Raw genomic sequence first — 26,779 nt, 5'->3', positions numbered from 1 at the left:
CAGGCGTAAACAAGCAAACAAATATGTACTCGTGAGGATATGGTGTCTGTCCAGTGTGTGTTAAGCAAACACAATAAACGCGTTTTAGGTTTCAGAGAAGCGAGGAGAACATTCCGTGTACTTCTTTTTTTCTTTTCTTTTTTTTAAATAGCCTTCGCCAAGGCTAATTGCGTCGCGGGCTGCCCAAACATTTATGGACTTGGCAAGAAGCCTCCGCTTTAGCCCTGACTCTTCCAGCTTTCAAGTTACGACTACTATTTTTCCTGTACGTTTTGGGCCCAAGGACTTCTTAGAGAAGTGACCCCCCCAACCCTCCCCCCCCCCCCAAAGATCCCCTTATAGTCATAACACCAATTAAATGTAAGCATCATGAGTGACCCTACATGCCGCGGGAAATATTTTTTAATGTTCTAAAATAAATATTGATGATCTGCTAAATGGAAAAGGACTTAAGCAAATTGAATGTAAATAAATGTAATATGTCTCCGTCATTGCTAGCTGACTTGCATTGCTTAGCAACTTTTCCAACTGAGCCATAGTAACCTACAGCTAATAATTCTGCAAACCCGCAAACGTTCCCTGCAGGCCAACCCCCCGCAAAATCCTTCCACATTTAAGGAAAGCCACCTGGGGTCCCGCCCTGCCTCCAGCCTTTTGTGGCACATGGACAGATGTGGACGAGGGGTTTGCGTACCTGTCCCCGGGAGAGTTCAAGCCACTCTGAGATCCTGGCTTGACAGTTTCCATGTTGTTGGATACGGCAATGCTCTGTCAAGACGCAAGGAGAAGGATTTCAGCTTCATACGCAGCGCCACGTTTACCTCCAAAAGTATTGGAACGGCAAATCAAAAGACCACCTTTTATTTCATGGTATTTACATCTAGATGTGTAAAACAAGTCAGGGTAGATTGTTTGAAGCCACCCACTTTTCAAGTGAGCAAAAGTATCGGAACAGACATTATTAAACTAACTATTTAAAAAGAAAAACACCTCATATTTGGTGACATAACCCATATAAATGCTTGCCCGGGCTTTTACTGTGGCCTCTTTCAGTTCTTGCAATCTATCGATTATTCTATCGATTAATCAGATTTATTTTAATTTTGCATTAAAGCGTATTATAAAAGCACTTTTTCCCCCCTGATTGTTTATTAACCAGTGACTGATGTTTATTTTGTACTCCGTATTTATATAATGATAAAAAAGAAAAGGTGGATTCATCTTGTACTATGTTACCGGTTTGGTTTGCAAATGTCTTATTTTGATTTAACACATAAGATAATTAGTGTTCTTTCATGAAGGACTACATAAACCAGTGACCAATTACTATCGATATGCTGAAATCAGAGGATTCGGACAATTTTAAATTAGAAATGGCTCTAAACAATTTCTTGATTATTAACTCATTCACTCCCAGCCATTTTCACTGAAGCAACCCCCTTTGCTCCCGGCTGTTTTATTGGATTTTGACTGATTTAGCAAGGCCCACAGAATATTGTGTGCTATAAAAACATGGAACCTACCAAAAGAAAGATTAGAGTCTCTTCTTTCTCATCTATTCCCATTTTGCAGCAATTAGCATTAGAAGAGAGCTAAGTTACATCATTATTCACAAATCTGTTTAAAACACTGGGAAAAATATATATATATTTTTTTGCAACATGGCCCTGGTTGATCTCTTATACTCTGCTGCCACCTGCTGGCCGTTTTTGTAATAACTACCATTGTGCTTCAAGCGTTCTCTTAAGTGCATAAAACATAAAAAAATTATAAATACGTTTTTGGGAACTGCATTTAAAATAGAACAAATTTATACGTTTTTGGGAGCAAATGAGTTTAAATTGTTGTCGATTAATTTTGACAGCTCTAATCTAAAGGGATATACACATATATATATATATATATATATATATATATATATATATATATATATATATATTTATAGAAAATATATGGGATTTTTTTCAAGGATATTACTTCTACGAGTGAGCATTATCTTTTTAACAGCATTTTACAATTGGATGTGAAATTGCGTACCCAATGTCGGCCCACTCACCGAAGGGAAGCGTAGGGCCGGAACGGGGAAGCCATTTGTGGTCGGGGAGTTGGCGTAGGAGGTAGGGGGTGTGGCCTCCAGGGGGTCTTGAAGGCCCGAAGAGCTCAGGTCGCCGTCCGTCTCGCAGTCAGCTGTCCCAACAAAGCACACACAGCGTTAGCATGTGACGCTCACACACACAGATGCACAAGACACACTTGATGACCTCGAGCTTGACTTTCTCAGTCTGATATAACATTTGCATGCATTTTTTTTAAGGCTAAACATTGAGTTCTTCACGCCTCCCACATGGCTCCATGTGTCAGTCACAAGCTGATGATTGTGTATGCGTGTTTTCAACAAGCGAGGCGCATTACGTAAAGCAGACGCACAATTAGCCGAGGAGAGGCTGTTGTGGCGGATGTGAAAGTGCTGGTCGGCCTCGGGCTCCTCCGTCTCCGCGGGGCAACCGGAGCTGACGCCCGAGTCGGCCGAGCTGGTGACGGGGGACAGGAGGGGGGACGGCAAGGGGGGAGGCGGCGCGGGGGAGTCTGCCGCCGCGACATCGCCGACTTGCGGGGAGGACGAACGTGGCCTTTGCTCCTCGGCCTGCCGCCTCAGCTTTTCCCGCTGGCGCTTGATGGCCGTCACTCGGTCCCGGATGGCCTTGGCCACCAGCTTGAAGTCGGCCTCGCACACGAAGCCCAGCACCACCTGCATAACACGCACACGGACGCACACATGGTCAGGGCAAAACATTGAACAGTTCAATGTGTATGCTTATTATGTAAGGAAACATGTTTAGACACAGATCCTCCAATTTTTTGTCAAAGTGATTTTTAACTCATTCACTGCCATTGACGGCTATAGACGTCAAAAATTAATTTGAACTATTGCTATTAGTTTCACATTTTTTTCCACTTTTGTTAACAAGAGTATGAAAACCTAGAAAACAATTTATTGTACATTTAGACAGATATAAAATCCGGGATTAATCTTGAGTTAACTAGTTGTCATGTGATTAATTACAATAAAAAAATGTAATTGCCTGATGCCCCTAATTAAAAAAAAGAAAAGATTATTAAAAATTAGGGACGTTAGACAATAATTTTTATTTTAATATTTTTAAATTAATTTTTAAATTGTAATTAATTGCATGACTTCAATAGTTAACTCACAATTAATCACAAATTTTATATCTGTTCTAAATGGTTTTTTTGGGGGGGGGGTTTTCATACTGGAATTTTTTTTGAAACTAATAGAAATAGTTCAAATGAATTTTTGACGTCTATAGCCGTCAATGGCAGTGAATGAGTTAATAGCCTGAACTGATGGACGGACGCGACTGTGACGTGGACGGGTCGTGTGACGTCCCACCGAGCGGCGTTTTGGCAGCTGGCGCGAGCCGAGCGGAACATCGAGTCCCGAGCAGCCTCTCAACAGCCGAGTCGCATTACGACATCCGCGTACTGATTAGAAATTTAATCTCGATGAAAAGCGAATGCTTTTCATTAAAAGTCACCTCTACGGCCACGGCGTTATTAAAGGGCTCCCTCCGACTCACATTTCTTTCCAGTGAAAAAAAGGTCTTTGCCCTTGAGCGACACGGAGTGTTCTCTTCACGCCTGTCAGACTTCGCATTAGCTGTCACAACAACTCAACAACATATAACAGGCTGCACTGCTGTGACGGGCGACAAGCACGCAGCAACGGAACGGGAGCTTTACAAAAATCGATTATGATTTGACGGAACATTGCTTAATATGAAAAATCCCAAAATAGAAGCCAAATACTCCACCCAGGGCCAAACAATCCTATTTTGGGTAAGGAATTATAGTTTCTTTTTTAAATCCAAATTTAAAAAAAAAATGTATAAAAAAAATAAAAAGGTTTTCTGAAAAAAATAACGGCTGAAAGATGTACAGCAATTTCTTGACTATAAGCCGCGCTAGACAAATTTGGGGAATACTCGAGTTTGTTACACATATAAGCCGCACCCGACTGTAAGGCGCAGGTGTTTTAATGTTCCTGCTACTTTCCTGGGTGCAAATTGTCTCTCTCTCGTTCTGTCTCTCCTACTGTATTTGGGCTCACTTGGTTTGTTTTGCTCTGCCTGACGCTCTTGCGCTTCCTTTATAGTGCGCTCCCTTGTGATCTGATGGATAAGCCGCACCTTTGTATTAAGTCGCAGGGTCGAATGCAAGTAAGCGGTTTATAATCTAGAAATTACTGTATATGTACTGGTTTCATTTGAAAGTCTGTTTTGTGTTTTTATTTTTCCCTAAAAAAAAATACCCAAAATATTTTCCATTGTTTTTGATTTACTAAAAATCCAATACACACAATAAATGGAGAAGTAAAAAAAAAAGAAAAAAAAAAGACACAAAACAAATGGTGACTTAATCTCACCAAAATATTTTTGTGTTTTTTGGGTAAAATAATCCTAAAGATTCTTTTTTTTTTTTTTAATCTTTTCATGCGAGAACGAGTTATATATTTTTTACTATTTGAAAAACACCTAAAACATTAAAATACAGAAGAAATACTGAAAAATCCTAGTTTCATTTTAAAATATTTTAACCTTCTAAAAGAAACAAAAAATATATATCGTACTCATCTGGGCATTGGTGGAACATGGAAGTAGAAAACGCTTTAATATTATCTTTTTAAACAGCACAATGCACCTTTAAAAAATAAAATCTATTGTTTTTTTTAAATCATTAACATGAAATAGGGTGTTTTCGGATACAAATCAAAGAAAATGAAACACACAATTTGTCGATTTAATCAAAAAGTTTTCTTTGTCGTACCTTTAAATCCAAAAAGGAACAAAAATATATATTTCAGATAAAAAAAGAAAAAGAAAACAAATGCACAAGATGTTGACAATTTGCAATATTAAAATATTTTTAGAATTAGAAAAAGACAAAACAATATTTTTAAAGATTTTTTTTAAAGGGACTTTTACAGATTATACTACAATTTTATATTTGGATTATATATAATCCCATTTTTATGTTATTTTTTTATATTAATTCAAATTTACAGATATACTTTCCCCCCAAATTAAATTGTGGGTTTGCGGCTGCGTGTCGCTGCTCCTCACCATCTCCTGCGCCACCTCCTCGGGGACGTCCTTGTACAACTCGAAGAGGAACTCAATGGCGTTATTGTCCTTGTACTTTCCGTGGAGCTTCTTGGTGTCGTCCATACGCAACCACAGCTTCAGGCCCGACTTGAGCGTGTCGTCCTCCTCGGCCAGCTCCACGTGCACGCCGTGGTTCTCCTGGAAGAAGGGATGCTCCAGCAGGTCCTGTATGGTGTACCTACGACAGCGTTCATTTGACAGCTTAGAAGCGAGCAGATGTGATGTCGTGAGGTGAGGGAGGCAGGATGGTTGTACCGTTCGTCGTTGTTCATGCGAATGCAGCCTTCGATGATCTCTTTGAGCTCGGGCACTTTCACGTTGTAGAAGCTGTCAGGTTTGATGCCCTGCATGCGTGTAGCATAAATTCAGTGCAGACACAGAGAGAGTCAAGGACAAGAACCACAAAACAAGCCAGAATTACTAAATCTGTTCTTAGTTATTTAAGCACTAAACTTGGATAACATCCTTTATGGACAATTTCGAGTTTAAAAGTAAATTGCTGTGCTGCCCGACGTCGGTAACGTAATGCATAAAAATACTACATTGATTTGTTAGTTACTGCTGCTTCCAATCTGGAGTGTAAAAATAAAAAAAGCTCCTGTGGAAAACCTCAAAGCCACACTAGCATGAGGAGCAAGGGAGTTTTTTTTTCTTCTTCTCCCAAGCGTTATCACGAGAATGCGGCTCGATTAGCGCAGCCTGCTGAAGCGCAGATAAGCGGTGGAGGAGGAGGCGGAGGAGGTGGCGAGGTCAAAAAGATCTGCGGCCCGCAGAGCAGCAGCAGGCTGAGGTGAAGTCAAAACACAGCAACAATTGGTTTTCGGCGTGTTGTTATCGGACAGTAGCGCGACGTGCGGTTCCATCATCTGTTTGGAGACAAGCTAATATGCTAACTTGTTTTGGGTATATTTTTGTGTCAGAAAAAAAAAGGGTAATTTGTGGATGAGATAACTGAATAAATACATTACAAAGTAAAATGTTGTACAGAATTACTGATTTCATTGTATTTTATTAATAAGTACTTTTTAATCATTGCAAAAATGATGAGAATAATATAAAATAAACATAAAAATTAAATGTACACATAAAATATTTATTTGCTTTTTATGAATGTTTTTCCCATTTTATTTACAGTATAGTGTAACAAGAGAAATAAATAATGGAACGAAACAATATACATTTTAATCAACCTTTTATTTAACAAAAACATAAATGTGAAATGTTTAATAAATCTGTTTATTTTACAAAAAAAACTATTAAGTGAGCTAAATTAATAAAATCAAATAAAATATTAATAAAATAATGCAAATTAAAAAATATAATTAATTATTTTTAATTAAGTATTTACACAACAACATAAATAATACATGCTGAATAAATATATGAAGCTACATTCAATGTATTTACAATAAATTTAACAAATTTAACGGTATTTGACACACGGGCCATACAAAGCCCAACCCTTCATTAGATGGTGCAGGTGTACCTAATAATATGGCCTGTGGGGGCAAGTTGCTTGGCAACCACCCCCACAGCTGGTGTCATGTTAGCGCTATAGACTCCCCGCGGCACGCTGGCATTCGTTTATGAGGTGTGCAATTTAACATTACAACGTGCGCGGGAAACCGTGCCGGCGTTCTAACGCCGCTACCTTGGAACCGCACGCCGACATCGTCCACTTAACACTTTCTAACTTTGCATATGTGATGTAACCGTGGACAAACAGACGCCTTTTCTGCGGCATAGGTGAACCGGGACACAATTTTCCAAAACACATCAATCCCGCCCCGTCGTGCTGTCGGCGCCAATTCGCAGACATTTGACGTCACTATGCCAGTGTTTTTTGTCATTTTAATGCACGTCATAAACTCAGCACCTAGCATGACTCATGTCACATTAGATGCTTGGCTCATATGAATCATGATTATGCAAAATATTACTAAATTACTCTTACTTAGTGATTAGTGACAAAAAACTACTTTCAGTTAGTATGATTGTGCAAAACAAAGTTCACAAGTACACACAAATTTTAGTTAGTTGGTATTACACAGAAACTAACTAACTGAAAGTAACTGAAAGTAACTGGAAGTAACTGAAAGTAACTCAAAGTAACTCAAAGTAACTTCTGTGTAAACCAACTTACTAACTAATTAACTAAGTCAGATAGTGTGGCAATGCAAACAAATAAAATAATAATACACACGGGGCAGAATTCTACAAACGAAACCAAAATTTAGTAAGCTAGATAGGTCAAATCATCTTTCTCCACTGAAAACCACAAAAATGAGACATTGGAGGAAAAAGCAATCTTGAGGCGGCAAAATGGAGTACATTACTTGGCTGAGAACAGACAGAGGTCATATTAGGGTTGGGCTAAAATCAAATCTTTTTTTTTTTGCCTCACAAAAATCCAATGATAAAGATTCAAATTTAGAGAACGACAAAATTATATTATTAACTCATTCACTGCCATTGGCGGTTATAGACGTCAACAATTCATTAGTTTAACATTTGTTTCTACTTTTGTTTACAAGAGTATAAAAACCTAGAATTTGTTATTGTACATTTAGAACAGATATAAAAATGTGATTACGTTTTCATGTTTTTTTCACGTTAGAGTGGAATGTTATGATTCGTTTGCTATCGTTTGGCCTTGGCGAAAGGCCGCGTTCAGCCCAGTGACATCTGTCCATAAGTTGACTGACACAAAGTTACCATTAAGACGAGAGGATGAGATTTAAGGATCACAATCGCACACATGGAAATCCTGCTAAGCCAACGCTGCTTTGTCTCCTCATGTGAGGAAATTCTGACATTTACTTAAGACATCAGACACACATGGGGGCTCCACTACTCACGCTGGTGACTTTGCGGTAGATCTGCGCAGCGTTTTGGCACTCAGAGTAGGGATACTCGGAGGTGGCCATCTCCAGGATGCACATGCCGAAGGCGTAGACGTCCACCGCCTCGTCGTACTTCTCCTCGTACATCTCGGGCGCCATGAACTCAGGCGTTCCTGTCAACGTGGCGAAGAGATACTTTCTGTCCATAAAGCTGCAGAGGTCGGGTGTCATTTTTCCGTCCAACAAGCTCACCGATCACACTTTTGGCGAAGGAGGCGCTCTTGAGCGTGGCGAGGCCGAGGTCGCCGATCTTGACGGAGCCGGTGGGCCCGGTGATGAAGATGTTGTCGCACTTGAGGTCGCGGTGAATAATGGGCGGCGTGCGCGTGTGCAGGAAATGGAGCCCCTTCAGGATTTGACGGCTCCAGCGCTGCAGCAGCTTCAGCTTCATTTCCTTGAACCTTTTCAGATAGCTACAGAAACAAGTAAAAGACATTGTGTTTTCAATGTTGATCCATCTTGGCTAATCGCGGTGGGTCGGTACTCACGTCTTGAGCGTGCCGGATGTCATGAGCTCCGTCACCAGGATGATGCACTTGTGGCCCTTCATGGTCGACTTCCACGAGTCGTGAAAGCGCACGATGTTGGGATGCTGGAGGCCTTTCAGCATCTCCACTTCCTCGCTGAAGCGCTGACGCTCCGCCTTGGTTAGCTTACGAGTCTGCGACATCACAGGCATTATTATTAGGCATAGGTTAACACTTAGCCCACATTGGAGACAAAAGGCATCATTGTTTATGATTTTCTTGTAATGTTTACGATTTATTTTATTTTTTTATATTAAGGCTTGTAATGTTTACATGTATTTATTTTATTTAGCTTACCTTCCTTTATTTATCCAGATATGGCAATCGAGAACAGAGTCTTAATCTTATTTGCATGGGAGCAAACAACAGAATAAAACAAAAATAAAATAAAAGCAAATACAACATAGGAAACTGTACAGTATGATCTTTTAATAACATTACATGACATCAAAACCTCATAAACAATAACATCAAAGGCTCTGGGGCTGTGGTTAGCATATGCTAACACATAGCTTGGAGCCACTCACTCACTATCTAGTTTTACATAATATTTTGGCTGGTAAAAGCGTTACATTTTATAACAATTTGCTGAACGCAGAATACATCTTTAGTCTAACTTACTGTCAATAAATAAAAAAATATGTTTATGCTAAGCTAAATGTGTTTGTTGTGCTTAGCATATGCTCTAACACATAGCTTGGATCCACACACTCACTCACTATCTACTTTTACATAATATTTTGGCTGGTAAAAGCGTTACATTTTATAACAATTTGCTGAACGCAGAATACATATTTAGTATAATTTACTGTCAATAAAAAAAAAAAGTTATGCTAAGCTAAATGTTTGTTTGTTTTCTTGTTTGTTTGTTGTGCTTAGCATATGCTAACACATAGCATGGATCCACACACTCACTCACGATCTACTTTTACATACTATTTTGGCTGGTAAAAGAGTTACATTTTATAACAATTTGCTGAACGCAGAATACATCTTTAGTCTAACTTACTGTCAATAAATAAAAATATATATTTATGCTAAGCGAAATGTTTGTTTGTTGTGCTTAGCATATGCTCTAACACATAGCTTGGATCCACACACTCACTCACTATCTACTTTTACATAATATTTTGGCTGGTAAAAGCGTTACATTTTATAACAATTTGCTGAACGCAGAATACATATTTAGTATAATTTACTGTCAATAAAAAAAAAAAGTTATGCTAAGCTAAATGTTTGTTTGTTTTCTTGTTTGTTTGTTGTGCTTAGCATATGCTAACACATAGCATGGATCCACACACTCACTCACGATCTACTTTTACATACTATTTTGGCTGGTAAAAGCGTTACATTTTATATCAATTTGCTGAACACAGAATACATCTTTAGTCTAACTTACTGTCAATAAAAAAAAATGTTTATGCTACACTAAATGTTTGTTTGTTTGTTTGTGTAGATTCTCAGTCATACAGATCATGGTAATCCACAAGAGCTGAACTGAGGCAACCAGACTATTCTTATTAGTCAAATTGTTCATATGATCTCTTAAATGACTTAGGTAATATTAGGCTACTGGGCCAACGAAATAAAGCGAAGTAATGAAACCATGCAACAATGAAACACCAACATCAAAGGCGCTCGCGCTGCAAGTTAGCATATGTTCCCAGTTAACCCACAGTGTCAACATGTTTAAGCGAACACCCGTGGGGGTGCATATGATTACATAACTCATACAAACAGTGGTTTGATAAATGGCTGTTACTTAAGCTAATTACCAGCAGCAGTGGAAACCACAAGCTCATCCAACCCCGATTGCATAATCGCAGCAATTTTCCAAAAAAGGAGGAGACGGAGGGGCATTACAGGTTTGAGGCCCCCCCACCAAAAATCCATACATGCACTTCAACACTGCAATGACGCCACACGGACAAAGACATTTCTTGTCCTTCGTTCGTGTACCCTGAATGGAGCAATTTAGGAGCTTAGCGGAAACATCTCAGGAGACTTCGCCGCCATGAATCCTGCATTCAGGATGAATTCTAGGAAGAAAAAAAAAACATTTCCGAGTATGTGTTTGCACTTACAATCAAGTCGATTAAACCCCGCTCCCCCACCTCGCTACCTGCCCGAGTGTCTCTCAAATGTCAGGAGGGCCTCCTGGAGCTGAGGCCAGCTCTGAGAGAGAGATAAAAAATCATCTTACCGGCGGCAGATTGTAGCCGACATGTTCAGTAACACACATACAGGTAGGTGTTGAGCAATGGTATGTTTGGAACTTCTAACCTAATCTAATTAGGCCTCCTTAAAGTCAGCGGCACGACATGGGTGAGACTGTTGAGGATAGAGCTGGGTGGTTAATTGATTTTATTGATTAACTCATTCACTGCCATTGACGGCTATAGACGTCAAAAATCCATTTAAACTATTTCTATTAGTTTAACATTTTTTTCCACTTTTGTTAACAAGAGTATGAAAACCTCGATTTTTTTCATTATACATTTAGAACAGATATAACATTTGTGATTAATCGTGCGTTAATTAGTGAAGTCATTCGATTAATTACAATTCAAACTTTTAATTGCCTGACTCCCCTCATTTTTTAATAATCTTTTCTTTCTTTCTTTTTTTAAATGAAGGACTACAGAAATCAGTCACAGTTGATATGCTGAAATCAGAGGATTTGGACAGTTTTACATTTTAAAAAAATGGCTCCAAATGATTACTTGATTTTATATATATATATATATATATATATATATATATATATATATATATATATATATATATATATATATATATATATATATATATATATATATATATATATATAAAATATTATTTAAAAATTAGGTGTGTCAGGCCATTGAACTAGTTAACTCACAATTAATCGCAAATTTTATATCTGTTCTAAATGTATAATAAACATTTTTTCCTAGGTTTTCATACTCTTGTTAAAAGTGGAAAAAAATGTGAAACTAATAGAAATAGTTCAAATGGATTTTTGATGTCTATAGCCGTCAATGGCAGAGAATGAGTTAATTTGAATATATTTGTCAGGATTGTTTTTTTTAGCAGCAGTTAATTCTGTGATAGAAACTTTTGTCGTTTTTTGTTTTTGCCATGCGGAAAAATAAAGCAGATTTCAGGAGGCAAAAAATAAAGTCACTTTCTTTCTCTTTAGGCAAAAATTGAAACCAAAAATCTGATTTTTATGGAAACAAATGTGCAATTTTATTATATAAAGCCTTATCACCTCCCTAGTTGAGTGCACACATCGAGATTGTGACACTTTCGGGGGCTGAGTGTGCACATCCCAAGAGCCTAACCAAGCCAAAACCGCAAGGTTTTTTTTTTTTTTTTTTTTTTACTCAAGCTTGGCTTTACACGCATGAGTGCAAACCTCCAGAATGCACAAAGTGGAAGGATTTGTTGGAAAAGTCCTGTCAGCGCCACTTTCCACTATGGATCACGAGGATAGGTAAAATCATCTTTCTCCACTGAAAACCACAAAAATGAGACATTGGAGGAAAAAGCAATCTTGAGGCGGCAAAATGGAGTACACAACTTGGCTGAGAACAGACAGAGGTCATACTAGGGTTGGGCTAAAATCTAATATTTTTATTTTTGCCTCACAAAAATCCAATGATAAAGATTAAAATTTAGAGAATGACAAAATTATATTATTAACTCATTCACTGCCATTTGCGGTTATAGACGTCAAAAATTCATTTGAACTATTTCTATTAGTTTAACATTTGTTTCTACTTTTGTTTACAAGAGTATAAAAACCTAGAATTTGTTATTGTACATTTAGAACAGATATAAAAATGTGATTAATCGTGAGTTAACTATTGAAGTCATGACATTAATTACGATTAAAAAAAATTATCGCCTGATGCCCCTAATTTTTAATGTTGTTTTTTTCATTCATTCACTGCCGTTGACGGCTATTAACGTCAAAAATTATTTTAACTATTTCTATTAGTTTAACATTTTTTTCCTTTTTTGTTAACAAGAGTATGAAAACCTAAATTTTTAATTGTAATTGATCGCATGACTTCAATAGTTAACTCATGATTAATCACAAATTGTATATCTGTTCTAAATGTATAATATATTTTTTTCAAGTTTTCTTACTCTTGTTAATAAAAGTGGAAAAAAAATTAAACTGATAGAAATAGTTGAAATACATTTTTGACGTCTATAGCCGTCAATGGCAGTGAATGAGTTAGAAACGACTATCATCTTTTTTCCCCTTCTGATACCAAACAAGCCTTGTAACAGTTTTCCCCTTTCCAACTTGCAAACCCTTTCATTTTGCATTTGCAATTCTGAGGAAATGTCTATGGAACATTGCAAACGTGCGCTTGTCTTGAGGCGGGAGCGATCTAATGTCTGGCAAGACCTTTATTGGCAGACAGAGTTGTAGTGCATGAAACTTTGGCCAAAGAAGGAATGGTCTGGAGACGGCCGTGCGAGCCTTCTGTGCAACTTTTCCATGACACATTTGGCCACACTACAACACACGCACTGGAACACAACTAAGTGTGATAATGTCCAACAAAAGACATGTGTCTACAATTATTATTTTTTTATTTACTAGGTGAGGGGGGGTTAGGTCACAAATATTTAGAAAAATACATTACCGGTACATTACAAATAATGCTTAGTTTTTTTTATTTTATTAATCCAATTCATTGGTTTTTAAATAAATAAAAATAGTTGATTATGCCATATATAATATTATATTTAAAAAGTTCCATAAAAAGTAATTTTCAGGGACCTTGATTTTTGATATTTCAAACATTTCTTCTTCTATCTTTAACCTTCTAACAACAATTTACAAATGAGTTAATTATGACATGACTTTTTTAAAATGAGGCATGTTCATCAAAAGTTTTTAATATTTTGGTAAAATTTGTTTAAAAAAATATGTAGGGAAATAAACTTCTTTAAAATCTGAATAAATATACAAATTCGATTTGACAAAAAACAAAAATATTTAACAAAAATTATATAAAATTTTTTTTAGTGGGAAAATAGTTTTCATGTTTTGGATTCAAAAAATAGAATCATGCTTGAATAAAATTTTTGGGTCATTTGCCAATTACATGACTGTCATGAAATAAATAATAATAATAAAAATGTGTACTGTATTTTCAATTAAAATATAAATAAATGTTTGTCATTAAATGAAAAAATAAGCAGTCAGCAAAAATATATATATATATAAGAAATAAAACAAAACCACACAGACATACAGACAGACCTCCCCCACCTGCTGTGTGCGCACAAGCAGACCTGGCGCATGTGTTGCATAATGCACAGGAAAGCATAAACATCCCGTGAGCATATTGCCATGAATAAATAAGTCTCAGCTTTTCCATCATCTCTTGCAGCTGCATGCTAGCGGGAGAGAGCAGTGTTGGTTGTGAGCAGAGGGGGTCTAAGGGGCTCCGGGGACCGGTCGGTGCCACACAAGCGCTGTTACATAAGCGACGTGGACGGCAGAAGCATTAAGCTGGATTTAAGATACCCCCCTTTACTCCCTGTCAGCGGCCCTATTGTGACAACCGCTGCTCGAACACAGCAGCTAACACTTGCAGCCGTGTGCCCAAAAAGTGTGCCAAGAAACAAAAAATAAAAAAGACTGATCACTGTATTAGCTTGGCCAAAAAGATTATGCTTTAAAATTTGTGTTGAACTATTTGTTTCTAAAAGCGTAGATGCTACTTGTTAGCCCATCTATGTTGTTTTGCATTGTTTGTTATAGCACTAAGCTAAATGTACTTTATTAAGGCAAAGCTATGTAGTTTCCATTGTTTTATGTTTAGATTGAGTGCTAATAAACAGCTCGAAGTTTCTTTTTTGAAGGCTTGTTCACGATCTGCAAACTCCACTTGTTGGGAAGAAAGTTGAAAAAAATGCCAAACTTGTTTTGAATAATGTCATCATCATTTGCTTTTCGTATAAGCTTAGAGTTAAAAAAATAAATAAAAATCAATTAAAATCTGAAATTGATCAAGATTTTATTTCAAGGCGGCACCCAGCCCTAAATCTCGGATTAAGGTCAAAGACAAAGAGGCGGGAACCTGGCAGGTCAGAGGCTGACTGACATGCACTTTGTATTGACACACGCACACAGTGCCGCCATTGAGGTGTGTTGCGGGTGAGAACTGAGGTGCCAGTGTGCTGCTTCCAAGCCAGAGGTGACGTGCGGCCGGCTAGGTGAACATTTGGTCCCCACAGAATAGACCGAGGGCACGTACTCGCATCCACCGCCTCGTAAAGTTCGGGACTACTTTCACGTGCGGACGTCAACAAAACTAGCCTCGCTCACGTGGACCTGCGAAAATGAAAATGCTGCCATAAGCATGCTGGACCAAGTAGTCGGCAATCAAGGAAAATGTCATCATCTATCTGCATTTGGCTCAAAAATTTAAGTTAATTTATAAAAATAAAAAAAATGTCCCGACAATAATGTACACAATTAATTTATATTCCAATCAAAAATATATTATAAATGCCAAAGATGGCGGTTATGCACTACTTTTGTCTAAAAGAAGCTCCTCATTTCACTTTAACATAGTTCTTTGGCACCAAGAAGTTTTTTTATCAAATAATGAAAAAATAATAATTCACACATGATCACTTCCCCAATGAGTCCCATCAATAACCAGAGGACAGTAACAAGTAGTGATGTGTGGGCACTACTGTACTGTATGCGGCGCCTCCCGGGAAGTGTTGCATCACCGTCCCATAGGCCCCAGATTAGCCTATTTACTCGGTTATTCTTAACGGGCCTGAACCCGGCTGATGTTTGCTGTCACTAACCAACTAAGGGCGCGTCTATAAACTGCACTTAAGCCTACTGCTGCTGATCCGCCACCCACACACACACACTCCTACTGACCTGTAAAACTTGCCAGCCTCTCGCGTGAGAAACGACATGATGAGCATTTATTTTGTTCGATCGATACTAAAATGTTGCTTAAGGATAATTTAATTAGTGTCAACATAGAGGAACGAATATATTGTAAACAATACAGGTCAATCGTGTCAGCCAATGAAATCACAGCTAGTGTGTGTGTGTGAGGCATGCAAGTGAATGGGTGATTAGAAAGTTCCGGCAGGTTTTAGGAGGAAATAAATGCACACAATAAATAGACCAATCGTGTTAGCCAATCGAATCACAATTATGCAACAAGTGTGTTTGCGTTTTTGAAAGATTCAAGAGCTGTGAGACTCTTGTGAGACTATCGGGTGTCCAGAAGGCCGAGGTGACAATTGTGTGCTCCTCAATCAGATTGAATGGAGAGTGTATACAAAATGGCGGCTTCAAAACAAAATGGTTGACTTTGAGTTTGTTTGTTTGTTTTGTGCTTCCTATCCTGATGACGCGCAATTAACTGGAAGCCATTTTGTTATTGAATCCTTCAGGAGGCGCTACTGAGTGAGTTTTGCCACACGGAGCCTTTAATATTTGTTAACAGACACCAGGATATGCTCACTGGTCAAAATTTGGGCTGCTTCATAACAAAATGGTGCACTTTTTTTGTGTATCCTATCCTAATAAATGTGCCGACCTAAACAACTGGAAGAGATTTGGTTTTATCTCTTCAGGATTAGGCTACTGATGAGTTCTGGCTTGGGGACTCCTAAAATATGTAACATGTAAATATCTATTTTATAAGAGGTCATAAGAGGCGAGTCAATGCAGGTTACATTGGTTTTAAGAGAGCCTTGGCATGGCCTGGTGCTCAAGTCCAAACACAACTGACAAATTGTCCTGAGGCAGAAGCGTTTTTAAAAGCTCTGCTAGGAAATAAGCTCTGTTTAACTAAGGAGTAACGAGTCCACTTTTTTTTCTTTCCTTTTTATGAACTTCAAGCAGATAAAAAATACGCTCAAGTATCACAACAAGAAGAAGCCTGAAAAGGACCCAGGAAGCCAGCCATTTTATTTTGGTTTGAAGCGGCCATTTTAGACATTGTTGAAAGGCAAACTACACCCTGGACTGCTCGCGAGGGCACATCAAGGCTCAAAAGGTGCTCTGTGATTCGCCGGCAACCTGTCCAGGGTGGACGCTGCCTCTGGTCCAAACTCAAGTTAGGATAGGCTCCGTCTTACCCACATCCCAAAAGACGACAAACCGTTTCGATCATGGATGAACGGCTACTGGAAGTTATTAGGTGTTGTGGCTACAAAGAGCGTCATGGCATCCAGTTACACTCAGCTATACAGATCAGGTCCCAGCGGGTACCAGGAGCGGATCTGGTTTACAAAGCGCTGCTATGCAAAGGCTGCCGGTCACGTGACCAGCACGCATGAAAGTTTGATGCCCACAACCTCACCGAGAGCCAAATTGGGGAGAGTGCCGCGTTCGATTTCTTCACCCCACCCCCACAAAAAAGACAGACTCAAGTATATTAACTCATTCACTGCCATTGACGGCTAAAGACGTCAAAAATTCATTTGAACTATTTCTATTAGTTTAAAAAAATAATCTCACTTTTGTGAGAAAACCTAGAAAAATAGTATAAAATTGGTGAATAATCGTGAGTTAACTAGTGAAGTCATGCTTTTAATTATGATTACAAATTAATCTCCTGATGCCCCTAATTTTTTATAATCTTTTATTAAAAATAAAAATAACTTTTTTTTAATTAATAAAAAAAAAGAAGAAAATATTATTAAAAATTAGAGAAATTAGAGTCAGATGATTACATTTTTTTTTTAATTAATCGCATGACTTAACTAGTTAACTCACGATTAATCACAAATGTTATATCTGTTCTAAATGTAATTTTTCTTTGGGGGGGGTCATATTCTTGTTAAAAAAAAGTGGATTTTTTTTTAAACTAATATAAATTTTTCTAATGAATTTTTTACGTCTATAGCCGTCAATGGCAGTGAATGAGTTAAGGTGTTGACGGAGAAAACACACGGGCCTTTCCAAAATGGGTAATGGTCGATTCATGGCGGGAATGACCGGAGGTTACCCCCTCGTACCTGCTCGGGGTTTGTTTAGGAAGCAGGACCGCCACACTGTACATGAGCACGTTTCCCCCCCGCAGCCTCGCACTGTCAACACTGTAAAGAAAACACCTTGGCCGAGCCCACCAGTGGCCTTTTCGGCAGCTTCTGTCGGCAAAAAAAAACAAAACAAAAAAGGTGGCGAGTGATCAGCGTTCACGTTGCCGATTTTGATTGCAACGTGACTCAAGGCGGCTCAAACGCGCTATTACTTCTCGAGGGCTAAAACAACAGTAAGGCACAATTGCTTGTTGTTCCGGGGCTAAGGGAAGGATGACGTGTAAACATTGGCTAACAACTTCACAAAACAATCAATTATCATTATCGATATAATATATTTTCACACTCGTGGTCAGGTATGTTCCCGGGAAGGTGGAAAGCATTCATCATGGAGGCACTACGACGGAAAGGGAGCCCGTGTAATGCCCACGTAATGCCTGGTGCCAGCATGTACAAGGCCTCAGTGTCACTCAGCCTGCCAACTTTCCACTCCGCGTCTTTTAGCAGCAAGGGCATTTCAACTCATTCGGTAAACGCAGCGCTTGAATAAAAAGTCCCCACACCGAAAACATTGAAAACGCACCCACTGATTCCCGCTTTCTCGTAATCAATGCATGTAAATATACAGTATTTGAATGTGTCCTATGTTAGCTTGTTTTGTGAGGATGCTTAAATTTGTTAATAAGACGGGAATAGATACTTCCAAGTGACCCTAAGCATGTTTGGGTCCTGTGAAACCCCCCTGACATTCATCAATAGGGGCCCCTTCATGTTGATTAATTATGGGGGCCCAGATTTTGGTATAATGCAATGGCTATGACGCTGTTATCTGGCAGAGCAGCCGAATCTGGGCTGGCAATGGCACATCCTGTACTAGACCACTTTTCGCTGTCTCACACACACACACACACACACGCAATCAAAACAAACAAGCGAGTCGAAAGTGGGGAGCTGGCATACAAGAATAATCACAGAGGAGCCTCCTGATGTTGACGTCGCCAGATAGGAGGCCCGCGGCGTGCGCCTTGCCACTGTTCTGATAAAAGGGAAGACGTCTTGATTTACTGTTCAGCCGCGTCAACGTTGATTCTGCTGCTCCTTTTTTTGTGTGTGTGTAAATATGAGCTCACTGCTACTGCAGCATCTCTGACGTACATCTCATAAACGCTTCCCTTTTTTTTTTTTATCCCTCCTCCAGGTTCCTCATAAACAAATACTGTAAATCTTCTAGGACAGGGGTGGGCAAGATAAAAAAAATAAAAATAAAAGAAGTCTTTATTCATTTAACTCTTTAAATAGTAGGGTTAATTGATGTATTGCAAATAATTCAACATAATAGTAAAACAATAAAATTGCATTTACTATTTGTCTGATTAATATTAAACAAAGATAAAATTCAGAAAATCTAAAAATGATAAGGAATTAGAATTTTATTGTTTTTACATTCATATTATTTTCTTTTCACCTTGTCTTTAAGCGGTGTTACTCAGAGTAAGTCTCTAAAAAGTGAAAAAAAATAAGAAAGTTAAAAGGTTTGTTGTGTTGAGATGACAAAAAAGACCCCCCTCCCTCCAAAAAAATGAACATTTACGGTATAGTTTCACATATATATATAATTCCCCCTAAATTAACCAACTCCAAAATTCCCGCTAGTGTCAGTTAGCCTGTAATGTTAGCTACATGCGCACATACTCTAATAGAAGCTTGTGAAAAAGTAAAAGGAACGTTTTAAAGGTTTGTTGTGTTGAGAGGACAAAAAAAGACCCCCCAAAAAGGAACATTTAAGATATAGTTACACATAAATACATAATTAATTAACCACCTCAAAAATTCTCATTAGTGACAGTTAGCCTGTAATGCTAGCTAAATGCGCACATACTCCCCATAGAAGCTTGATAAAACTTGTGTTTGAGTGACTTTATGGCCATCTGGCCCTTTAATGATAATTACACTTAAAAAGTGCACAAAGAGCAAAGTGGTGCTGGTGACGTACGCACAGCAATGTGGCTTTTATTTTTTATTTTTTTTAAAGGCATCATGTTAGCAAAGGAGTGGCTAGCGTTAGCCGCAGGCTGATTAACCAACTGCCGTGACAACAAACAGCAGCGTTGCAACAGGGAAACCTCCAAAACCTGCAGGACGCCTTGAGGACCGAGTTTGCCCACCATTGGGCTAGATGGTCAAAGGAAGGTAAAACCAAAACTAAAAAAATTTTTTGCGGTAGTTTTTTTTTTTTTACACTGTAGAAGAAAAAAGTGCAAAAATAATTTGTGTTTCGCATGACAAAAAAACTTGCAAAACATCCTTTTAGTTAACCAGTGATCATGCTTCACGGCTAGCTGAGGCGTCAATAAACTTGACGTCAAAACAAAGAAACTCGCTTGCTACTGGGCAGAATTTTTGGATGTGGAGCTGTGTGATATGGACTTCTTCCATCTTTATTTTCCTCTAGCCATTTGCCTGTTAGCATAAGCATCAGGAAGTAGTGTTTTTTAACTCGTTCACTCGTTTTCAGGTCAGGAGACATTAGCAATTTTTTATGTCAACTTTATAAAGTGCTTCACAATGGACTCATTGCTGTTCGTAGCCACATAATGGCAGCCAAGGGATGAGAATGCAATCCCTGAGGACACTGATGACGTTTGAGAGTGAGAAGAGAGCATTTTATTTTCACCTTTCAACAATACGTTCTACCCGACTCGCCGTCTCAAGTCGTTCTAGATGACTTGCTAGTGACGTGCCTTCGCCCGCTGCTGCATCAACACGGCAGGCCTTGGTCCTGTTTAGCCACCAACACGCACCTCTGGTGTGCCATGCAGGGGGTGGGGGCGGGGGCCGGCGGGGGTGGTCACGTTAGGTGGAGATTTCCGGCGGAGATGCTGAGGTCAACCCACCACGGGCTGTAACCATATCAACCACCTCTAAGCTCATTAAGGGAGATTAAAGGGCTTCAACACACATGGCCGCCGGCGAACAGCCGCAGGAAGAAAGTTTAGTTTTTTTTTTTTTATTCTTCAAACAATCACCTGACAGGTGGACTCCTGAGCTGAAAGGACACCAGTGGAGCCCTGGGGGGCACATTTACACCTGCACTCTATCCTCAAGCAGGACCCCGCAGCACTATGAGAATATTCTAGTGCATCTTGATAAAAAATAGAAAAATAAAATAAAAACAAATAAAAAGTTAATTTAAAAAAACTTTTAAAACTTTATATTTTAACACACAAGCATCCCCCAAAAATATAAAATGAATAAAAAAAAAAAGAAGAAGTAAAAAGTAAAAATTAAGGGAAAATATTAAATACAAACATATCATAAATTAATTCATTTATTATTGACTATTTATTATTTGTTTATTTTTTGGCACAACACAAATCAGTTCTGCATAAACGTGATGAGTGCTTATCTGGATCTGTTTGATTTTCCTTATACAGTAATTAAAGTCCTTATTTTGTACAAAAGAGAGGGTGTTTTAAAAAAAATATATATTCCTATTTTTTTTCAATAATAAATGTGTCTTTTCCAGAATCAAAGGTGTGATATATATATTTTTTTTAAATAAGTCACAAAATATGACTTTTATCTCTCATTAAACTGACTTTTTTAATCTCATAGTAATATGATAAAATTTCTGGGGGGTGGGGGGGGGTGTTAGCATTGTAACCTTCCAACTTTTTACTCTTGAAAATAGCTTTTTAATTCCTATGACATTAAGGACACATGGTAATTGTGTTGAATTAGCATTGCTATTAAGAGTGGTCGCTTGGAAAATCTGGTCTATTACACACTGATACGCCTGCCAGCTAACTCAAACTGTATGACCTCTGGCAAGTTTTCTAATGAATACGTTAGATTATTTGCTGCTCTGTGTGGTTTAGTAGGTTGCTGTTTAAGTGGAACGCAATGTCGTTTTCCTGATATGCAGCCCAGCTAAGCGGCTTCTTTTTTTTTTTTCATGTAATAAACACGACTGTCTCCACCAATATGACTACTGTGTATGTGTGTGTATGCCAGTGCTTGGCAGAGAGTTTTCAGATGTGGCTTAGGGCACCACTTCGGAAGGCGCGCTTGGCTGCCAGGCTAAAGCGTTCGCCGGCGATGTTAAACCTTCAAATCCTCCATTGAGCCACCAGAGCATGGCAGGAGGCAGCTGCTGCTTCCGACTTGTTTACATCACACACGCTCACACACACACACACACAAGCATGTTGAAGCGCTGAAGGCATGCGGAGAGCCGGCCTGGTTATCAGTGACAACAAAGATTACCAAAGACCAAACTTGACATGGAGCCTCTCCAAGGTCGCCGAAAAACGACATGCTCCTGCGTGATTCATGATCGCTCTCCAAAGACAGCCGCCGATTGACTTTTTGAAGTGAAGATGAGCGACGTCTTTTTTTTTGTTGTCACATTAACAAGCTGAGTTAGTCTATTGCTTGTCCTCAACCAAATGTAATTAAAATAGTCAAGACAACCTAGCCATGATGTTGTGAACAGGAAGCTGACCATAAAAGGACATCCTACCTGAAGCTCACACCAGGCCACCTCCACCGTGGTCTCCGTGTCAAGGCCTTTATAGACAGTCTTGAAAGACCCCCTCCCGATCTCGATGTTGAACTTGAGGTAGCGTCCGTCAGGCGACGTCGCCACCGCTTTGGTCTCCACATCCTCCTTTTCCTCCTCCCACCGCGGGTCAAAGTTCACGCGAGGCGACGCCTGCCGCCCTTTCCCCTGCGCCGGCTCGCCGTCCGACTCGACACCCGAAATGGGGCTGCACGGGGGAGTGTCGCACCGTGGTTTCTCCTCATCCTCCTCGTCGTCTTCAGCTCGGGACTCGGGCAGGGTGAGGATGTTCTCGGCCGACCAGGAGAGCGCTTTGGAGAGGGCGCCGCTGAAGAGGGGCGAGTCCACGTCCACGCTGATCTTGTGTAAGCCGTACGAGTTGCGGCGGGCGCCCAGGCCGTGCGGCTGCAAGCCCGGGAAGCCGCGTCCGGGGATCTCCACCTGGGCGTGCGACATGCTGCGCCGGGTCACCAGCTCCTGCTCTGGACTTGAAGGTGCCTTCGTGTACAAATCCAATGAGTTAGTAGTTAGTTAGCATTAACAATTTGTGTCATTAGAGCCAGTCATGAGTAACAAACTACACCAGTGACATAGTCAGCAGTAACAAATTGTCGTCATTAGAGTTAGACTAACTAATAGTCACATCAATATGCTCAGTAGGGAAACAAATTGAAAAAAAAAAAAGTCAAATTGAAAAACAATATGTCCTATTGCAAATATCAGCAGTTTGTCAACAGTAAAAAAAAAAAATTATTAAAATTACCAGAGTATCATAGTAAAGTTAGTCATGAATAACAATGTGTCACATTGATATAGTTAGTCCAGATAGCCGCACATTATAAAAGTTTGTATTTATTTTTGACATTGGTGTCGTGAATGACACAAATAACGTATTAGTACAAAACAATACTAATGATGCAATGATTGGGGTAAGACAACTTTATAATTTAAAAAAACAAAAGTGTACTCACTTGCTCCTCAAGCGGCGTCAAAATACATGTTCCTCTTGGTGAAATAGTCCCAAGCTCGTCTTCAGCGAGAGTCCTCAGCCTGGATCTGGAGAAGCAACACGGAGGTGTATTAAGTTTATGTATGAACAGACCCGTGTGAGCAGGAGGAGGATGTATCAGCAGAACTCTCCTTCTCTTGCATTAGCTCCGCCCCTTTAACTCTCTCTCAATAATGTTGCTGACTTACCACAAGGAGGCGCTTTAACTTTCTTATCTACAACACACCAAAACACCATGCAAGAAGGCCTCCCTTGGAACTCTTATCACCCCCTCCAGAGGCAGACAAAGCATGCCCAGCAACGTGCGGGACGTTTCATGCAACTTTCCCACTGGACACAACATTAGCTGCATGTAACATCTTAAGTATTCACTATTTAAATAAAGCCCCTTGTTTTACTATCTAATTTACATTACTTTTGTAACCTGGCATTATTGTTAATTTTGTATGCATTTAAATACAAGTGTAGGTAACGAAAATACTAGCAATATCTCCCAGGAAGAGGGCAGTGCAGTTGAAAAAAAAAAAAAAAAAAAACTCAAGGTGTACCTAATGTTTTGACCTGGGGTGTTCTATCCACACATGCAGGGACAACAAAGTCCAATTTATCAAATAGTATTATTTATTTCTTTTTACACATGATATGAGGGGAGAGGAGGATTCTTTCTGGGATATTGTCACAACATAACTGTCCCCTACAATTGTTATGAATAACAAAATCGGGCTGAGTTGATTCAGCGGTGTTGGTCCAAGTGTCAATTACACGCTTTGTTGTAGGATGACTACCAGCCATATTCTTAAACACGTCAAGTTACCTCAAAATGACTCAAAACCTTCCGGCAATTAAAAAAAAAAAAAAAAAAAGTACAGATGCATTGGTGAGGCAACGACAACAATAGCAAGCGGCCGTCCTCAAAAAAATTTAACGCCTTTGCCGTCGTCCATGCTGATGATCTCGGCTTTGCCTTCCGTTTGCAGCGCCTGCAGCGAGCGCAGGAGCATCCACTCCTCCAAGCCGTGGAACTCTGGCAAAAAAGGCAAGATGTGAAACAAGTATGCCATGTAAGCTTCGTACGGGAAAGGTTAGCAAGACGGCAACAATATCGTACCTTCGCCCTCTGTGTCATCACCGTTGGAAAGTTCATAGAGCGTGAAGACTGTGTTGTTCATTCCGTTCTTAGACACCTGAGAAAAAAACAATTGTCATTATTTGGATATACATTTCTAAATTTCTAATGTACTGTTTTTTTGTTTTGTTTTGTTTTTTTGCTGACCCCAATATCATTTTGTATGTAAAGACCTTTACTTTGATAGTTCAATTTTTTTAACACAAAATAAAAACATTATTTTTCATGTTGCTGAACCTGATCATTTTATTATTTAATGCGCAAATATTTTTTGTATTTAATTTGATTTAAAAAAAATTATCAAACTATTTTACTTTTCTCCGTTAAATATTTTAGGATGTTTCCATTTGTTACAAATGTTTTTTTATATTATATAGAAAAAGATGAGTATCTATTCTATCAAATTTGAAACAAATACTTTTTTCCCAACTAAATATTATATATATTTTATAATACATATTTATTATTTAGCATAAACAACTAATTACATATTTTTTATATTTATTATTTTGCTTGTCAATGCTAAATAATAAATATGTATTACAAAATATATATATTTAGTGTTTTTCCTGAACTAAATTTTTATTTTATTTTTTATTAACTTGTTTATTTAATCAGTTATGAAATTAGTTTTTTCAAATGTTCATATTTTTTTTCTAAATATTTTTATTAAGTGGTCCATTATCTGTATTATTTATTTAATGACCAATTAATTTGATGATTTAATGAGAACAGTTTAAGTGTATACAGTCCGTGCATGTTCCTGATTGTTGGTGGGTGTGTATGAGAGTTCATGAGCGTTCCTGTGTGCGTGTGTGTCCCTGTGTTTATTGTGTTACCTCACCCAGTGATACATGAGCTTGCCCCATTCCTCTGGCCGCCTCCACATCACCAAGCACCTTGACTTGTTCTTGTCCAGCCATTCCAGGTTGCCTGACCACCACAAATGCGCACACACACACGCGCACACACTGCCATAAAAATATATATACAAAACAAACAAACAAACATATGTTCTAATGGAAGCATTACCTTTTTTCCTCAACTCCTCAAACACAACTTGAATGGCTTCCATGGACAGTTTCCCTGCCATTCAGTTAAGGAGGCCTGAAAGAACCTTACTGGACACTTCTTGAGTACCTCAACTAAGAGTTTTGTAACAAGCTTTTTTCCAACCATGACATCTATTCTGTACTATGCAAGCGCAAAGCCTGAAGTTTACAACCCAAAAACATGCCAAAAGTGCTTGCTTCAAGCTGTTTATTGCCACTCCCACTTGATTACTGTCAAACTAAACACGAAACAAAAAGAATGACACGTTTATTTAACCAAATGACATAATGTTTATGATGAAAGTCTGCTAGTTTAATGCTAACGCACGAGGCAAAACGCCAAAGGCACGGCACATTGCTATGCAATTAAAGGGAAAAGTTGATTTGAGATGCTAAGAAAATACAGGTGATTTGACTGAACGTTTTGGGGAGATGTTTTATTGAGCTTTCGAGAGGATACGTGAAATCTTGCGGTTGTTGAAGACGGGGCTCTCCTGTGCCTCCATCACGTCCAGCTGGTAGAGCTTTTGGTGGCGGCAGTAGGACAGCGCCAGCGAACACCACGCCGCCAGCTGCTTCTGTCTTGTGTCCACATTGGGTTGAAGCCTGCACAAAACAACAATCAAAACAAACACAATCAATTAGAATATAAAACGCATAAAGCAAAATACAAACAGATTATGTTTAATCACTTAGATTGAATTGAAAAGAAAATACATAAAAAATGTAAACACATTTCCACAGAATGGCCAGCTTGATGTATTGCAGGATAACAACACAGCTAGGTGTCAGAAGAGAGAACTTTTCTTCCCGCAGGGCACACATAGTTCCAATAGTCGTTTGAATGTCGTTTATAAAAGATTAACAAATGTATGCCATATATCAACTCAATCAGAGGTGCAATAACTTTAAACTTTAGAGAGACGCCAAAATGAGAAAATCCCCTTCCGTAGCATTTCGGCTTGTTTAGCTAAGGAGCCTGCTAACATGACGCTAGCATTGAAAAGCAACTTGAAGGAAACAACAGTTGAAATGAATAACACGTTAAAGGGGCGCCTTGCGTTTATTTACTGTTTTAAAATAAGGTTTAAAAGGTGTACTCACGTAAAAAAAGGAGGAAAATTGTACTGCCATGGCCATTCGAAACTCATCACGGCGGATATGGTGAGAAGCACGTCCAACCACAAAAAGGTTCCGACTACAAGCGCACGTAAATTAAAGTATGGACATTGATACTGACATTTTAATCAATTAAGTGTCAACATGACAGTGGTTAATAAATTCTAGGAGGTGTATCACACTCTTTTTTCAATCTTAGTAAATTTAGACACGATTAGTTTCTCAATCAGCTTCGAATACAGACTTTCCGCCAGTGACAGCTT

At 38.8% G+C, this 26,779-nt stretch overlaps 2 protein-coding genes across 3 annotated transcripts in view; both read right to left on the bottom strand.

The window, feature by feature from the left end:
• Window positions 1-23,698, bottom strand: part of wnk4a (WNK lysine deficient protein kinase 4a) — a 34,650-nt gene extending 10,952 nt beyond the window's left edge. For both annotated transcript variants that reach the window (XM_086064150.1, XM_086064151.1), the window contains exons 1-10: window positions 23,182-23,698; window positions 22,172-22,708; window positions 8,575-8,747; window positions 8,279-8,499; window positions 8,042-8,199; window positions 5,439-5,527; window positions 5,142-5,361; window positions 2,428-2,749; window positions 2,057-2,187; window positions 695-768 (exon numbers count right to left, since the gene is read on the bottom strand). In XM_086064150.1, the coding sequence (XP_085920276.1) occupies window positions 695-768; window positions 2,057-2,187; window positions 2,428-2,749; window positions 5,142-5,361; window positions 5,439-5,527; window positions 8,042-8,199; window positions 8,279-8,499; window positions 8,575-8,747; window positions 22,172-22,666 (1,883 nt within the window). In that variant the 5' untranslated portion in view covers window positions 22,667-22,708; window positions 23,182-23,698. The remainder of the gene's footprint in view (window positions 1-694; window positions 769-2,056; window positions 2,188-2,427; window positions 2,750-5,141; window positions 5,362-5,438; window positions 5,528-8,041; window positions 8,200-8,278; window positions 8,500-8,574; window positions 8,748-22,171; window positions 22,709-23,181) is intronic.
• A 119-nt stretch (window positions 23,699-23,817) lies between these two features.
• vps25 (vacuolar protein sorting 25 homolog) lies at window positions 23,818-26,777 on the bottom strand. Its single transcript, XM_086064155.1, has 6 exons — window positions 26,502-26,777; window positions 25,858-26,003; window positions 25,378-25,431; window positions 25,190-25,278; window positions 24,328-24,403; window positions 23,818-24,243 (listed from the first exon to the last, which is right to left on the bottom strand). The coding sequence occupies exons 1-6, from the start codon at window positions 26,546-26,548 to the stop codon at window positions 24,131-24,133; spliced, it is 525 nt and encodes a 174-aa protein (XP_085920281.1). The 5' UTR covers window positions 26,549-26,777; the 3' UTR covers window positions 23,818-24,130.
• Between the last annotated feature and the right edge of the window lie 2 nt (window positions 26,778-26,779).

Source organism: Leptonotus elevatus, chromosome 20 (assembly GCF_054856555.1).
Source record: "Leptonotus elevatus isolate MCC_2025b chromosome 20, RoL_Lele_1.0, whole genome shotgun sequence".
Classification (NCBI taxonomy): Eukaryota; Metazoa; Chordata; class Actinopteri; order Syngnathiformes; family Syngnathidae; genus Leptonotus; species Leptonotus elevatus.
Note: the sequence above shows the minus strand (reverse complement) of the source record. Positions and strands in the feature narration are given on the sequence as shown.

Bases quoted from the DNA above. Each gene is read 5' to 3' on its own strand.
- vps25 (XM_086064155.1), bottom strand. From the start codon at position 26,548: ATGAGTTTCGAATGGCCATGGCAGTACAATTTTCCTCCTTTTTTTAC. The intron at 25,279-25,377 runs GTAATGCTTCCA...TGTGGTGGTCAG, and splicing joins TGAGGAGTTGAGGAAAAAAG to GCAACCTGGAATGGCTGGAC. The intron at 24,404-25,189 runs GTGAGGTAACAC...TTTTTTTCTCAG, and splicing joins GCAAGCTCATGTATCACTGG to GTGTCTAAGAACGGAATGAA.